The sequence below is a fragment of the Poecilia latipinna genome, unplaced genomic scaffold, assembly GCF_001443285.1.
Source record: "Poecilia latipinna isolate Pla-1442-1.1 unplaced genomic scaffold, P_latipinna-1.0 Scaffold1435, whole genome shotgun sequence".
NCBI lineage: Eukaryota > Metazoa > Chordata > Actinopteri > Cyprinodontiformes > Poeciliidae > Poecilia > Poecilia latipinna.
In genome coordinates this window covers 46,856-64,375 of record NW_015114051.1, presented here as the reverse complement: position 1 = coordinate 64,375, position 17,520 = coordinate 46,856, and the positions used below count along the sequence as shown (strand labels likewise).

Genomic DNA, 17,520 nt, shown 5'->3' with positions numbered 1-17,520 from the left:
GAGCAATAAAAGTAAAACGGTCGGATGAATCGCATTCCCTCTGGGACTGAACATCAAGAAGACGTTTTCTCCAAAACAGGAAAAGTCTTTAAATAATACTCCATAAATCATTTCTAGTTGCATGAAGATAATTTAGTAAATATTTCCCTTCAATTAGAAAGTGAAAATTGTAAATAGACCAGTTTTAAAGAAACCAAATCTGGACTCAGTACAGGCTACAATCCAGGTTTTGGATAAAGTTTCTGACGTGCTGTTCAGCAGCTCTTCTCGGCTCCAGAGTTCGTACCTGAGAGAGACTCTCTGTCCTTCCAGGACTCTCATCTCATGGGAGAATCTGGTGATGAGCGGCGGCTCACAGAGGAACTCCTCCTCAGAGATGGACCAGAAGTATCGGCCAGCCAGGTGCTCAGGTGTGGCGCAGGTCTCCAGGTCGTCCTCCCTCTTCAGCCTCCTCAGCCAGAGTAACTCACAGTTACAGTGGAGAGGATTTCCTCCAAACGACAGCGCAAACGACGAGGGAGTCATCTCCCCTGATGTGGCTAGGACCTGGAGGATCAACGGCCAGAAACATTTAAATGTCAGAAAACAAAACCGAAGAAACCGGAGACGAGCAACATTCCTCTGACAGTGTTCAGCCTCTTCTGCTCCTGAACAGTTTAAACAGAGATCCTGTTTTAGGAATAAACTCAAAGTTCTGCTGTCACACTGGTTTCTGGCTGCTGCTGAGTTTTGGGCTTTGTACCTGCGCCCGCTGGAACAGGGGGTCTGGTGGCAGCTTCTGGAGTTTGTTGGAGGTGACGTCCAGGCGGTTGAGTTTCTGCAGAAGGGAAAAGGTTCCTTCTGGAATGTAATCCAGCATGTTGTGGTCTAAGCTCAGTGTGTGGAGGCTCGTCATTCTCTGCATAAGGAAGAGAAAAATACATATTTTTAAATTTCCTTTGCTTTCACTAGAGATGTTTCATTGTTGCTAAGCATGACAAGGTTATCGATGGAGGGAGGTGGAGAAATGAAACCACATTTTTATATGTTATCCCCACTTTTCATAGTCAAAGTGCCATCTCTTTAAAATAGAATATGAAAGGTTGAAAAGGAGTGTTTGATTTATCCATAATTGACTTTAATCTTTTAGCCTGAATGTGCGGCGCGACCTGAATGGCCTCCCATGGAATAGAGTCCAGGTTGTTGTAGCTGAGGTCCAGCTCCTCCAGCGCCAGCAGGTCGTTGAACGCTCCCTGATGGATCAGCACCAGCTGGTTGTTGTTGAGGATCAGGTGGTGAAGCTTTGACATCCCGCTGAACGTGTCGTTGCCGATCCTCGTCAGACGGTTGCTGCAGCACAGAAACAGCAAAGACGGAGTAATCCAAGCATTTTCGCCGCCAGCGCGCTCTCCACTGCTCCCTGTTGACGTCTTACCTGTTGAGGTGTAGCGCTCGGAGATTTTCTAGGTCTGAAAAGGCATGAGGTGTGATGTATGAGATGGTGTTTCTGGATAACGTCAGGTCCACCAGCCGCGTCATGTTTGCAAAGTCTTTCCTTTTCACGCTGTTGACACAAACCAGAGAGTAATTAAACATCAGACCTCATGCAGCGTTTTGGATCACATCACCCAGCAGAGCTGCTTTACCAAACTCTACCGTCTGTCTGCTGAATGCTTAACTCCTACAGTAAGGATCAAATGCACAGAAACTTAATGAGAGAATGGTGGAAACCTCTTTCATGCAAAAGGTTTCACATGTGTTATCCTTCACAGCTCATTCAAAAATCTGCAGGCATGAAGAGTCCTCTGTCATCCTCTGCCATCTGCTCCAGTGACTGTGAACCAACCATGACTTCCTCCAGGGCCTGGAAGAGCCTCTTCTACCCAAACGGGTTCATTTGCATCCAGTGGCAGCTGAGTTTGTTCCCACAATCAAGTGATCTCTGCCTTCAACTCCAATACTGATTTATATTCAGCAGAAGATTCTGGCGCTGTCGCCTCGTGATGCTGTAGATTAATGTCTCTGCAACCAGTTTTGTTTCTCCTCACTGCAAAGGACTCAATTTATCTTCCATCTGTCAGTGTTACAGGGATTACTGATACTACTGCTGTTCACTGGATATATGATCAGAGGACAGCAAACTCTCTCTGGCCTGACTGGCAGACATACAGTGGGCAAAGGGAATGAGCCACTTTCATATATGTGAGGAATGATGGACTGCTTTGGATCCATGTGTTAGAATGGTCCAGTCAAAGTCCAGACATAAAACCCAAGCCTTCAAACCTGATGTTCACAGACAGCCTTCAGCCAGTCAGTCTGAGATTTAGCAACATTGCAAAGAAACTGGAAGAAATGTCAGCAGAAAAGGACGAACCCGGTTTGGTGTGAAAGACTTTGGACTCTGGATAAAAATGCTTTTTTTATTAATAAAGACCATAAACAGTGGAACCCTGTAATCAACATCGTTAGAAGTAAAACACTGTAGTTGTAAGACATGAAGGTTTCTGTCTTGGAGAAGTTCTTGTTTTTCTGTCAGCGTAGCTGCAGGATTTCAGAGCGGAGAGTTGGCTTCACACGGTGCCACATGGAGGCCATGGCTGCCAACTGAAGTAACTAGGCCGTGCGGCGCCGCACTGACCTCGCGGACTGATCTTGCTGTCTCTCATGCAGTCGTCACCTTGTTACGAAGTTGTCGGCCAGCCGCAGCTCCACCGTGTGCCGGTCGATGTTTGGCGGCACAAACAGGAGACCTTTCTTTGCGCAGAGCGTCGCCAGGTTCGGTGACAGGATCTGGCAGACGCAGCGCTTCGGACAGATCTGTGCTCGCACCGCCATGGAAACCGCCAGGATCACGCAGAGCAACAGCCTCTCCATGGTTAGGATCCTCACCTGGTCGGACACCTGGACAGGTGGACAGAACAGAAGACTTCAGAAGTCAGTTTGATTTTTGGTTAATTGATAGAATTTCACCAAAGTGAGCATCTTGCAGCCATTAACCATCACTGACTTCGGATTCAGGAAAGTTTGTGCCACTCTCAACCACACCAAGATCTGGGCTTTGACTAGACCCAGGAATCGTGAACCAGTCCTTTATGGATTTCCTGTTTTTCATGGTTTTGGCATCTTGTGAAATACTTCCAGCTTGTAAAGCCAGACCTGGGCAGGTTTGGATCCTGCTGCAGGTTTCTTTCTGGAGAAATCAGAGGTTTTCTGATCCAGAAGAAGTGCATGATGGGAGCAGGATGGAGGGAACAAGCTGCTGCTTTAAGGACATATTTCCACATAAAGAACATTTCTGAGCATTTCTAAAAACTAGTGAGTTGATTTAGACCAGAGCATAAAGTTTAATACCATGGAAATGCTTGTAGCTAATTACTGGACAGGATTGGTTTATAAATAAAAACATTGAAGGACATGAGAAAGTAAAGACGGAATAAGTCCAAGATCCCACAGATGCAGTGAAGAACATCGATAAACTAAATGAGAACAGACCTCATGAGGGCAGAACGCCGTCTGGTTGAACTTCAGTCGAACCTCGTTTAGAAACCAGGCAGAATAATTAATATACAGAAGCAAAAAGGCAAATTCAAAACACACAGTGGTGTCCTGGTAACAGTTTCTTTTAGCATTGTGTATCAGAACCCAGAGGAGTTAATAAACTCTGAATAACTGAAGATTAATGTTGTAAATTAGGATTAAATATAAAACTTTCAGAAAATAGTTTGTTCCAAACTGGAGATTAAAAATGTGAGCCTGCAATAAAACGATCAGCGTTAATTAGGCCTGACTTTAGACGGAGAATCATTTCCTCCAAAATCTCTCAGTTCATTCGTGATGATCCAACCATGAAACAGGATTTAAAGTGAAAATAAACCAACAGAGCCGATCATTTTATGTCTGCACCTGTTGTTGTTCGCATTAATTATTGAATCAAGATGGAGGCAAATAAAAAGCTGAACTGTTTAACTGAAGCTCTCATCACTGAGCTCCATCTTATTAAACCTGAATTTGTGATTCTTCTTTTGTCTGAAAGATTTATCATATCTCATTATTAAATGAATACTTCTTCTGTGCTTTTCATTTCTTTTTGTAATCACTGAACTAAAAGCGGCTGCCCTGCTGGAGGTCGAACCGTTTCTTCCCTCCAGAATGAGTCATGGGACCATCCAGCACAGACGGGCGGAGGGCGTGTGACCCCTGCCTCCCGCAGCAGATATCGGCTCATTAATTACTGAGAAATGACTCTGATGAGCGTCAGTGAGAGTGGCAGACAGACAAGGGAAGGAAATGAGGGACAGTTATCAGAGAGAGGCTAATTAAAATGAGTGCTGAGGTGTGAAAGGGAAACAGGGGTGGGAGGGGTGGGGTCGGGTTCGCTACTTCCTGTTTCACGTAAACCGTGAGCGGATCCAGAACACAGGATGCTGCTAAAGTTAGCAGAACCGAGCCCAGCGGCAGTAACTCGGGTCACTCAGAGTGACTTTCAGCCCTGCTGGGGTCAAATGTGACGGTGAATTAACCAAAGGGATTATGGGTAAGGAAGACAAATTAAGCTCTGCTTGTAGTGGTGTGAAAAATGTGATTCTGTTTCACAGAGGAGCCGGGCGGTCCACTGAACTCCCCAGAAATACACACATTCATATACACACACACACACATATACACACACACACACACACACACACACACACACACACACACACACACACATAAATGAAAGTGGATGGGAACAGTCTCCAGAGTCTCTGCAGTCAAAACTTCCAGACGTTTAAAAATCAGTTTCACCAAACCAAAGCATTTTAAATCTACATGACTTCTGCTGCCATCATCCTTCCATGTTGAGCTTATTAATTTAAATCAAAATGTGGATATTAAAGGAATGAGACGTAATTGTACCATCACCTAAAGAAGATCAAACGTTTGGTGAACCAGCTGCTGTTTCTGCTGCTTGTTGGATCTTTACTTGTGTTACCTAGTTAGTCTATTTCGGCTCGTCTGCTGGTAACCTTAAAGGTTCTGCTCCGCTGGCGGCAAACAAGGAGGACGAGATGAAAACTTGTAGAACTTTATTCCTTTTCTTGGCAAGGCGAACAACGAGCTGCACATCTGGAGTCTCTAAAACTAACAAACCCCCAGATGCTGCTCTCTACCGCCCCCTAGGGAAAGGCTGGGCCTGTAACACTTGGCAAAACTTGTCAACTTGTCAGCTATTAATATTCTATTTTACTATTTTTTATGTAAAGAACTGTGATGTTAGCTTGAAGCTTCTCTTGTGCCGACAAAAGTACACTTTAAATCTTTTCATGCTATAAGTATTTTTTATGTTTCCTGTCCAACAGTTTGCCACTCAATGCCAAGTTAAAGTCCAACAGATTGACTTTGATAAAAGCAGCATTAAGGCTTTTGCCTCAATGTGCAAACATAAACCAAACTTTAACTTTGTTAAATATAACAGTAATCTAATGACTGATTCACATCAACACATTCAGTTAAATGAAACTTTGCAGTTTCAGCTATAAGCAGGCTGAAGGAGGTCATTCTCCCATCATGCTGATCTTCTCTAGCAGCTCATCTTCCATCATGACTCCTGCTGGATGGAACCAGATTGGACTGAATCCATTCCCAGGCACATGATTTACAGCAGAGCCTGAGCTGCAGGAACCTGAGCCGACTATGAAGGTCGGCCTGATCGGAGCGGAGCGCCGATTCCCGTAAAGCCTTCCTCCACTCTGAGACGGCATGTTTGGTCCAAACACATTAAACATGCAGCATATGGAGACACATGTACTCCACTCCAGTATCGATTTCAGAGCAGGTTATGAATCCTCTCATCAGGATTATGAGTACGACTGCAAAGGGAGGAGAAGCAGAAACCGGAGAAGGCCGGGGGGTAAGTGCCTGATTCATGGTTCTGGTCCACAGCATCACATCACAGCACCGTTCCAAACAGAGTGCATCCATCAGCGGCTATCAGATTATATAATGTTCAACAAACAGTTTCTCTGCCGTAACGTTACTATCAGAGTGTTTACATGAGAGACGCTGAAGGTTCTTGACTGAAGTGGTTCCTCTGCTTGTTTTAAAAGCCATCCAGACTTCTGAGGTGCAGATGGAGAGCAGTGCAGACTTCATTCAAAATGGAGCCATTTCACCCGATTTATGCCGTTTATGAAACCTGGAAACTCACAGATGAGTTTCAGAATGAATACATTCAAAACATGGCAACAAAAACAAAACACTGCTGATGTTTCTCAGAATATCCTCCTGGTTTATAAATCTGCTTACAGCTTCATTCACAATAGTCTCAAAACACACAGATCTATCTATAGATCTGTAGATCTAAAAGCTCCTTTTCATCTGAACTCGTAATTCACTGAACATTTAACATACTCTGCTGTAGTCAGGATGTGACATCATAAAAACTAATTTCCTTACAGACATCAAAGGATAGGAAATAAAATATTATTTTATGGTTTTATGGCCATTTTAATCCAACATGGTGGATCTCACTACATCACCAACAGGACAGAGTTCACTTCACTTAACCCAAACCCAAACAGAACTTTTCAATAAACCCGTTTCCTAAAAGCCACAAGCTGAACTGACCCTGACCCCTACCCTGAACTCAACCCTGACCCCTACCCTGACCCCTACCCTGACCCTGACCCCTACCCTGACCCGGTGACCCCACAGACCCTCCTGCTGATCTGCATATAGACAGAAAGCAGCATGGCTGATCCTCACTCAGACCCTCGGTGGGTCAAAGGTCAGACGTTCCAAATGGTCCACAGTGGCAGAGGTCAAGATGCGTAAAGCCCACATGAGGCTCTGATGTCCAGCACTGCACTGAGTGCAGATGAGTAAAAATTACATTCAGTGAAAACGTAAAGAGACAAAGTTGGACGTGTTCAGATGAAAACATATTTAGGAAACTGTCTCATTAATCAGAAATAATGGTTGGACTTTTAGTCTGTAATCAATCACATGGAAAACCAAGCAGCAAAAAAATAAACATTTTCTATTCAGGAACTCGTTTGGAGTAAATTATTGAACAAATACTTTTAAAAGATATTTACATAATTAATCTGTTAATCTGAGCAAAGCTTCAGGAGCTTGGATAGAAAGCTGGGCTGTAGAGGCTAACGTTAGCGTTAGCTGAAACTTCATGTGAACTAGAAATTATTATTGGTCAAACTGATGCAGAAAACAATGAAAACAAGCGACAGAATAAAGTCGCAGATAAAATGACAGAAAATGTTCTGGTTGTTGTAATGAGCCCTCCTGGGTTTCACTGAGCTTTTAATTAAGCTCCACCAAGAGCAACAATCATTTATTTAAACAACCTAAGTGGGTCAGGCTCCTCCACTCCAACAGTCCGGATGAAATACAACAGAAGTGGGAAGTTAAAACACGAACAATGACAATAAAGAGAATAAATGAAAGTTTTTAGTCCCATGATGGAGAATTTCTCTTTTCTTCTCCTTCACCATCAGCTGAGGGTCGAAGTTTTGAACATTTTATCTGCCACCATGTTTCAGCCACTGGGCAAATAGACGGAATATTGTTTTTACTTTTAACTATAAATTTGTGCAGAAACTGCAGGACTTTTTACTTTACAATATAAATCTGACAGCATGAAAAACAAAAAGTTCTGCTTAACTTTTTATGTACAATCTGTGAGAAACTTAATGAGACAAACAAAAAGATGGAATAATGTTTTACATTATTACTGGAAATGAAGGAAGTTCTGATTTATAATCTGAAGTGAAGAGACCAAAGAGCAACAACATGACACTTTGGTACTAAAAGTTATTTCAGGTTTCTGATGTCATTTTGTATTTTAGATTTTTCAGCTGTCAAACATAATGACTGAAATCATTAAACATGTTTATTATATGTGAATAAATGGAAAAACGTCTGTGAAGAACTGAAAGTGAAACAGAGCTGAACTCGTTTCATAGATCGCCAGTCTGTCCAGCACACACACACACACCCTAGTTCATCGATCTGCTCTCTCACTCTCAGCTTTCCTCTGCTCTCCTGCATTGTTGTTATGCTTTTCCAATTGATAATTAATTAACTCTCTGTGTGTGTCAGCAGCGTTCTGCCGCTGAAGTGCGTTTGATGTGGATGGATGGAGAAAGAGCAGAACGGAGGGAGGAAAGGCAGAAACGCGTTTCCATCACGCTCTCATGCTTCTAAACACAAAGACGCCGTTTTGGTTTGTTTATGTGCAGAGCAGGGAAATGGGATTGGCCTGCAGAGTGAAGCATTGTGGGAGGGCATGGCGAAGACATTATGACATCAGCTTGTAATGACACATTGTTCGTCTGCTTGTGTGGGAAACGTGGAGGATCCTCATCACATCCCGCTATGCTAATGAGAGACAGCAGGGAGAGAGCGAGTCAGGAGATCTGGAGCTAAAATAACTCCAGAGTCACATTATTCTCTGAATAATAAATAAAATCTGCTCCCTAGAAAATCCCATCCAGCCGAACGGAGAGAGAAGCAGGAGAGTTTAATGCAGATCACTTCCTGTATGTTCCTGCGTCCCAGCAGCCACTGCAGCTCCTGCTTTATTTCTCTCTAATTGAACTCAGACTGAACTCTCATAAACAAGTCAATTAATTATGGAACTGAAAAGATACGAACTTGATGAGTTTATTCAAAGGTCATTAAAATGAAAAACGCTCTGGTTATTGCTGTGCAAACACTTTGGTGGGTATTATAAGCTGGTCTGACTGTAATGTTGTTCATCAATCATTATGAAATATTGACAGGTGAGGAGAGCGAACCGAGCAGTCAGTCCTCTAGAGCTGGATCATCTAGACGCTACAGAAGGGAGTTTGGCACTGCTGATCTACAAACACAGCCCAGCCTGCAGGAGGACCAAGTTTCCTTCCTATGTGATCATTTTACAGCCAGTTTAATGTATAAATGAAATGTTTCTGTGAGTTTATGGCAGATTTGTCTCCAGTGGTCATGCAGCGGGCAGCCATCACTGGCTTGGTCTCAGCTGCTGTTTGTAAAGTGAAAACTTAGCAGCAACTTTTACCATGTTGTTAATTCATTTATTAATGTCACAGTTTGTAAACATTTAGTCTCAAACTAAATAAAGGTTCTCATGGATTATTGATCTGTTCTTCTCCTGCGTTTCTGTGTGACACTCGATCCCGCGGGCGAAACGATCCCAGCAGGACAACATCCTTCACTCCTGAGCCGTTGCATCAGAGCCTCAGATCCATCATCGGTCATCAGTCTGACCAGGAAGCTGATCCTGATGACAAACTGCAGATTATCTCACACATTCTGATGCCTGTTCAGAAAACCCATCCAACCTTTCTTGAGGTTTGGTCTGAGTTTTTATATCTTTGTAAGATTTTCATAAAGATGCTGCTGTTTTCGGCAGACAGGGAGCCTGAGACATTCCCACCTGAATGCTTGTAGAAATGCAGATTAAATGCATCTGAGCTCTGGATTATCCTGAACTCTGTGCTACTGTAACATCTCTCTTTGATTTAAGATGACTGTCTGGGTTTCTGTGTAGCTCAGGATGCTCACAACCTGTTGGGAGGAAACATGTGGGGCTAAATTGAGCTGAATATCAGCAACAGAAATGAGACTAACCCTCCATGGGAATGACTTCTATCTATCTGACATCCATGTTGCCTAATAAAGACGTTCAGTCGTTCAGTCCAGCTGCAGGATGTAACTGATCATGTCTGCAGGCCTGAAGGCCGACCGACTCCTGATGTTTGTCTCTGGAGGAAAACAAACGTTGTCTTGACATCATCTTCATCTGAGGTTTTCAATAAGACATGAGACACAGAGACAGATGGACACTGAGACACAGGCAGGACTGTGGCGTGCAGACAATCTGACAGAGTGTGTGTGTGTGTGTGTGTGTGTGTGTGTGAGGCAGAGGAAAGGGTTGAATAATTTACATGCATCCAAACATGAGCACACTCTTTCATTATTTACACAGCAGCACATTCACCCAACATTCACATGAAAATGCCAGAAAGAAGCTATTCAAGTTCAGAAGAGGAACATTCAGTCTGATAATGGACCGAAGGAAGGAGGAAAGGTGAATCACAGCCAGCGCACATTAAGCATGCAGAAACCTTTCTCCACTGTTTACTTTCCTTCTTCTGTCTTATCGTGTCTCAGCAATAAAAATAGTTCCAGCCTCCCTCAAAGTGAACCGCCGTGGTCCAACCGAGTGCTGGGCTCCATCAGCGTTTGTCCCCTAAGCCGACAGAAACCCTGTTAAAGTCTTTTACACGTCAACGCTGCGTCCACGGTGCCCTTGAGCACAAACTGTGGTGCGTCGGCTCCAGTGGAGCAGCAGAACGTGGCTGAAGCAAACGGCTCCCAGATGTTTCTGAGCGCCGAGGCGGAGGAACCGGTTCTGCTGGGCAAACAGCTGAACTGCAGAGTTACAGCTGAGGAGACGGACGTTTCTAAGGATGTTTGGGACGGAAACAGTCAGCAGCCGACTGCGAGGTCGACTGGGTTTCTTATTACTGTAGAAAAACTGAAACTCGTCTTTCTGAACTGAGGTGAGAATCTGCTGGCTTTGGATGCTTTATGGTGAAATTCTGCAAATGATCATAAACCAGAAAACATTTAAAGGACAGAAATATGTGCAGCAGTTGCTGTTGGTGTTATGATGCCTGTGGACATAAAGATGTCCATTAGAATATGAGGCCCGTTTGTCAAACTAATAGAAAATTACCTTTAAGCAGATGTTAAATTTCTGCATTCAAAATATTTTTTGTTCTAATATTAAATGTTGTATTTTCGACTGCAGGCAGAAAATCAGTAACAGAAAAAGGCTTTAAAACATTGATCTGTGTGAAATGAATCCATTTGATAGAGTGACTGAAATAAATGAACATTTCACTAATTTATTGAGCATAACTCATTATCAATATATTTACTGATAACTGTCCTGTTATGTGTGTGTGAGTCGCTTTGCAGGCCCAACAGCTTCAGACCAAACAAAAGAGTTAAATTGATCAAATCTGAGCAAAATTATTCAAACTCTCCTGATAGGTTAAAACATCAGAGCGTTTCACAACTGAAAGAGAATTTTAACATTTTAGTAAAGTTGACTGAGTTTTGAATTTGGCAAACAGACGTTTGGTTTAGATTTTAAACATAATTTGCTTAGAAAAAAATCTCATTTGCAGAGGCTGATGTCAGTAATCTGTTCCTTCCCTCCTCCGCTCCGCCTGCAGACATTTCTGTTAAAAATCAACTATTCCAGGATGAACGTGAGGAGTGACGCTGAAATGTTTGATCCTCTCATTATGTCAGGCGGATAAGAAGTGTGATGACATCAGAGTGAGTCTTATCAATATCTGCTGGCTAATCTCCAGAGAATCTGGGTTAAACACAGATCAGCTGCTCACCACACACACACACACACACACACACACACACACACACACACACACACACGACGTATAAGGACCGAGCTCAGACCAGCTCATTTTGGTTTTGGCTCCAAACATATTTCATGTTTGAGGTGATTAATAATTAACAGTGACTGGAGGTCAGGATGGTCTGAACTCTTCATGTTTCAGGCTTTGAACAAGAAACTCCAAGTAAGTGAAGAGCCAGACCCGACTAACATAACATAAAATAAAAGTAGATGTTTGTTGAGCTCAGCACTGCAGCTTGGTTCAGTCCGTTTACATGTCTGTCTCATGTTACGCTGAATTATTAATGGCTGTAAATGGATTTATCAGCTCAACAAAACAGAAAAAATATTAACATTGACTCATAACCTGCTGTGTGTCTCGAAGTGAAAGTAGGCTGGAGTTTAATGCTTTTTCTGCTCGATGGAGCTGCACTGTTAAAGATGTTAAAGTTTAAATTTAAAGGAGTCATTGAAACAAAATTAAATAAAACTTCCAGTTATAACAAGAACCTCAAGTAAATGCATCAGAACAAAAACACTCAGTTTGATCTGCACTGAATAAATTATTTGATAAGTTAAAATAGAACAGCAGTAAAAACTGTGAACTGTCCCTTTAAAATGCAACCCGGAGCTGTCCGTGGTGCTGAAGGTCCAGTCAGCTCTGAGCTGAGGGGATCACCACCCTGCAGGACACACATAATGTTATGTCCTGTTGTTTAACCTTATAGTTACTTATAATTATGAAAACCTTTTCTTGGTTCTGCTGATGAAAACAGAAGCAGGTGAATAAAGATCAACACTGACATGATTTAACTGGTTCAGGAGTAAAATCTGAGGAACAGAGGAGAAAGTGTTTTAAAACACAGATGATTATTAAAGTTTAATTCAGTACAGTACATAAAGAATGTGATTCCTGACAGGTTTTCACATCTGGATGCAGCTGCCATTAATGCTTTAGCTTCTCTTTGACTCAGAGTTTTACTGTGTTTTCTCTCTTTAAGCCCTGCAGCAGCAGCAGCAGCAGCAGGAGCAGCAGCAGCAGCTGCAGCAGCAGCTGCAGCAGCAGCAGCAGCAGCAGCAGGAGCAGCAGCAGGAGCAGCAGCAGGAGCAGGAGCAGCAGCAGGAGCAGGAGCAGCAGCAGCAGCAGCAGCAGCAGGAGCAGCAGCAGCAGGAGCAGCAGCAGCAGTAGCAGCAGCAGCAGCTGCAGCAGTAGCTGCTACTGCTGCAGCTGCTGCTCCTGCTGCTGCTGATGGATGTTTGATTCACTTGAATCCAATCCAGTGTTTTTCATTTTCAACACAAAGTAAAACTAGGAGCATTTCACGAATAAAAACATGACCAGATATAAATCACTTCCATGTCTGTTAGTGAATTAACACGTTTAAAGAAACGGTTCTGATGTTTGAGCAGCAGTGACGGATCTACAGTAAAGTTTCTCTGAGGTTTCTGGGTTTGAACCTCAGCTTGACTGACAGAAACTCTGATGTTCATCCTGAACAGCAGGTGTTCAGGATCTGTGTCTGCTGAAGTGATTCCTTTTGTTTGGGAGATTCAGGTGAATCAGTTCCCTCCAGGCGGCGGTTGCTGCCTTCAGGCGGTTGTGGTCAGGAAGAGGAAGGAGGTCAAGTCAGGGAAAAGTGTCAGATCAGCTTCTGCAGGCTGGAATCATTTTGTAGTTTTTCCAGAACTTTCCTAAACAAAGCTACAAATAAATGATGGCAGCCGAGTCCAGTTCCTATTGTGATCAAAATAAAAGCTGTGGTTCTGTCACACTCATATTTAATATCAGATCTAATTCAGTACAAAGTCATCAGGAAGGCACAACACACACATTTTAAAGGGACTTTGCTGCTGGAGTTTTTCTGTTTTCTTGTTTCTAAAGTGAGAAGAAACGAGCAGAGAGATTACAACCCAACGACGATCAGTTCACAAGAGCCAACTCTGAAACCGATTAAAGATCACTGCCTGGTTCCTGCAGCAGCCAAAACATGCCTCAAGTTTCATGGAGCTAAAGCAGAAACTTTAAATTAATTAAGACTGAACTGCAGGTTTAATCAGAACTGAATGGAATCCATGAAAACATTTATTTATTTTTCATCTTGTGACGATCTAATGGCCAGAGTTCATGACTCATCTGAGTTATACGTAAGTCTACAGGCTGCTGACACTGTGTAAACTAAAAGGTTCTTTTTTGACACACACACACGCACACACACACACAGACACACACACACACACACACACACACACACACACACACACACACACACACACACACACACACAGCTCATTAAAAGGCGTAGGCAGTCCATTTCCTGTGGAGGGAGATGATAGTTTATTTCTCCAAAGACAACAGTCCATATATGGGCAACCGCAGAGCACTTCCTCTAATGTTCCACATACATCAGCAGTTAACAAAAGCACCAGGGGACAGGTGGAGGAAACTACAGAGAGAGTCAACCAGAACCAGAACAAATTAGAAATATAAATTGTCTAATTTCTTTTGAATGGTTCTGTGATCAAAATGTTCCGTAGTTTTAATGGAACCAGAGTCTGATGGGTCGAACCCTGCTGGGTAAGAGGAGGCATGTCTGCATCATGACTGTTGGCCCACAGGGGGCGCTCTGAGCGACAGCACAGACCAGTTTCATAACGGAGCTTCAAATGAAAAGTGCTTTCAGTGTAATGATAAAACCATGTCGTGTGTTTGGGCCGGTCCCCTCCGTCCATTATGACCCGACCAACATCAGAACATCCATCAAACCGCGACACCATGAAGCAGGACGCAGTCAGAGGACTCCCACCGGGCCTGCACACCATTTATCTATATCCATATAACACAGACATAAAAATATACGATACACATCAGGGTTAAGATTTAACATGTAAATGTATTTAATTATGTAGATTTTAACGGAATAAATCACTTTTTTCAGGTTCTGACTGGAGCCTTCTGTTGGCGTGTTTCTGGTATGCCGGTTTAGATTTCAGCCGTTTCTCTCCTGATAAATACTCGTTACTTTCCTGGAACATTTCAGTTTTATGAACTTAACGGTTATGTTTGAAGGAAACGCGTCACATTTGGTCATAGTTACAAAGAACTTCAACACTTTCAGAGTTTTTCTCAGTCCTGGATCTTCCAGGTTAACTTCAGAACAAACCAACATAATTTGAAAATAATCTGGATTTTCTCATGTGAATCTGCTGCAGTCATGCCTGGCTGGGTTTACCCGCAGGTCTGTAGCGGTTAGCAGAATGTGTGACACAAATGAACACAGAATGAGAAAGTAACAGGAGACAAATAATACAACTGCAAAAGAACAAAACAATGTTTTTCTGTTATATGTTTAAATTTTTGCTTCAAAGAAATGATGCAAAATGTGAGAATGATTCCAGAAGTTGGCAGGATGTTCTGCTAAACACAAACTAAAGGAAGTGTTGGGGAACTTTGCTGTTTTTTTCTCAGTTTTCTGTCACTTCTGGTTTGTGGGGATGTTTCTAAGAACAGCAACTCTCTGCATCTGTGGCTTTATCTTATTTCAGGAGAAGCAGTGAGACGACGTGGGGACGGCCTCTGGACTCAGGGATACAAATACGATTAGGCTTCGACCCAAAGTTCACAATTTAACAAATTTCAATGAAGAATGTGAAAAGAGGAGCACAGCAGCCGTTCTGGTGCAGAAATGTTTACCACTGCAGAGAAAAAGAAGTCAGGGATTTTACTGAGCAGCAGAATCACAGATATTAGCAAAACAATCTCCAGAAACTGAATCTGATAACCTGAAGAAAAAGAAAATGAGAATAAAACTCTTAATGTTGAGTGAGGCGGTAGAAGAAAAGAGGGAATGGACCAGAGGATGAAGGAGATCAGATCCGCTCAGCAGGAGGAATCAGAGAAATGTTCACATCAGAGGCTGAAGCTGCAGAGGCAGCCATGCTGGAAAAGCCACAAGCAGCTCCAGGCGAAGTGGAGGAGCATCTGAAACAGTCTGAACACAGAGAGGAAAACAAGAGTCTTAGTGAAACACAAACGGCTCCAAAGCGTTAATGAAGCAGCTGAATATGCCAACAATCAGATCCACTGGTTTGTGCAGCTTGTTGTGCAAAAAGACCATCAGCATTGCACATGGATTGCATCATCATATGCATTATTAAAACTGAAGCAGCATTAAAGCTGTTTATATGAGACATAAGTAACATCACAGCTGTAGTTTAACTGTAGAAGTGGAGGCAGACGATCCTGATGCCAAACTCTGGATAATTCAGGAAGAAACTCAGAGAAAAGCTTCATGAACAGATGTGATAAAATGTTTGAGTCCATCCCTGATGACCAGCTGGAGAATTAACACTTACAGTGATCATCCAGTAGGTTTTAATAAATCAAAGAAATGTTTTAATATTACACTTTTGATTGTAATATTAACCTTTGGAGTGTCCTAGTCAAAGTCCCAGCTCTAATCCTGTAGAGAATCTGAACAGATCAGGGTGATGGCACAGAGTCCTTCCAATCTCAAAACCTTCATGTCAATGAAATAAATATCATTTCTAAAAATATCAGAGTTAATATGCATGAAGGTCATCAACAGTACAGATGATTTTATCACCACTTTGTTTAAATATCGATAAAAACAGGAAAATTAACCTGATCTTCACTCATCTGACTGAATGTTTTATCAAACTTCACCAAATAATAATCTAAAATCTCAGTTCAGGAGTTTGAATAATTTCACATTAGACTGAATATGTTGTGCTTCATCTGTGAAAAGTGATAAATAAATATCGCAGGTTGTTTTTCTCTAACTTTCTGGTTCCTTTTTGAAACTTAAAGCTCCTGAAAATAACAGAAAATGTTTCTGGAAATGACGATTCTTTTCCTGTTAAATTTCACATTTTTCAACTTTATTTCCAGCTACTTTCACTTAAAACATTTATCTTGTTTTTCTGTTACAGTTTTTAAACTTGATATTTTCAGTATTTTTCTAATGTGAGTCACTTTTTGACTTTTATTTGAGTTTCATAACTTCCCTGCTTTCGCTCCTCAGACTAAAATCAATGCACGATGGAACGGAGACCAACTTTTTTACTTTAAGTTCTGAAACTTCAAGGTTTCATGCTGCCTGTCCTTTCTGGAACTTAAAGTTCTATAAAGTTACACATCATTTATTCTCGTATTTTCCCAGAACTTGATGGTTTTTTCCAGACCAAACAGGGTTGATTTTCCCAGAACTCCTAGAGCTGCAGTGTGAGGTAACCAGTACACATCCATGTGCAACGCTGATGGCGCTGAGCTGTCAGCAGGGATATAGATGTAGATTATTTCACATCAACAGATGGAAACAAAGTGCTGGATGTGGAATTGACAGAGGAGCAGTGGGGGGTTTATAAGAGTGAAGTCATAAATCAAAGACAGAGAGAGAAGTGATGCAGCAGCTCAGTCACTGCATGATTTAAAAGATCTGAATTTATGTATTTAGATGAACAAATGTGAACAGAAGTAACATATTGTGAACTAAATGTAATGTACATCTGCAATCTGCAGCCACAGTTACACACTTAGCATAAAAGTACATGAAGAAACGTTCATTTGCATCCATAGCTGCTCCGTCTTGGTCCATTTCCTGACATCCATCCTTTGTTTCCAGCCAAGCTGTGGGCAGAAAGTATAAAATAAACAAGTATGGCTGCGCTCACATCCTGTTTCACACACTCCATTTCCTCCTCCTGCCTACGGTGAGAAACAGCGCAGAGACGCAGAGGAACACCAAGAACTCCTGTGAGTGTGTCAGAGATGATGAGTGTGTGGAACGTGATGAGGCAGCGTTTAGACAGAAACACACTTCGCTGACAGGAAGAGGCAGAGAAACAGAAAACACTGAGGAGGAAAACGGAAAACGCTGTTTAGTTTCAGCGGGACCTGCTCAGCTCACCAAACAGAATCCAGTCAGAAAACCGAACCAGAACCTGACAGTGACCCAAACATACCAGAAAATCCAGTTGCTGGTCCTAGTCAAAGCCCAGATCTCGATCTCACTGAGAGCCTGTAGAGGGGCTTGAATAGAAGAAAACTGCAAAACATCTCAGAGCTGAAAATGAGGAGTGGATTAAACTTCCCT

At 42.4% G+C, this 17,520-nt stretch overlaps 1 protein-coding gene and 1 long non-coding RNA gene across 2 annotated transcripts in view; one reads left to right on the top strand and one right to left on the bottom strand.

Annotated features, from left to right (window-relative positions):
* LOC106962585 (leucine-rich repeat and fibronectin type-III domain-containing protein 5-like) overlaps nucleotides 1-17,520 on the bottom strand; it is a 68,488-nt gene that overhangs the window by 12,689 nt on the left and 38,279 nt on the right. The window contains exons 4-8 of the mRNA XM_015057078.1: nucleotides 2,657-2,880; nucleotides 1,415-1,543; nucleotides 1,149-1,329; nucleotides 743-898; nucleotides 287-546 (exon numbers count right to left, since the gene is read on the bottom strand). Of these exons, the coding sequence (XP_014912564.1) occupies nucleotides 287-546; nucleotides 743-898; nucleotides 1,149-1,329; nucleotides 1,415-1,543; nucleotides 2,657-2,853 (923 nt within the window). The 5' untranslated portion in view covers nucleotides 2,854-2,880. The remainder of the gene's footprint in view (nucleotides 1-286; nucleotides 547-742; nucleotides 899-1,148; nucleotides 1,330-1,414; nucleotides 1,544-2,656; nucleotides 2,881-17,520) is intronic.
* Nucleotides 16,655-17,520, top strand: part of LOC106962586 (uncharacterized) — a 13,924-nt gene continuing 13,058 nt past the window's right edge. The window contains exons 1-2 of the long non-coding RNA XR_001428003.1: nucleotides 16,655-16,985; nucleotides 17,186-17,188. This is a non-coding gene — a long non-coding RNA (uncharacterized LOC106962586). The remainder of the gene's footprint in view (nucleotides 16,986-17,185; nucleotides 17,189-17,520) is intronic.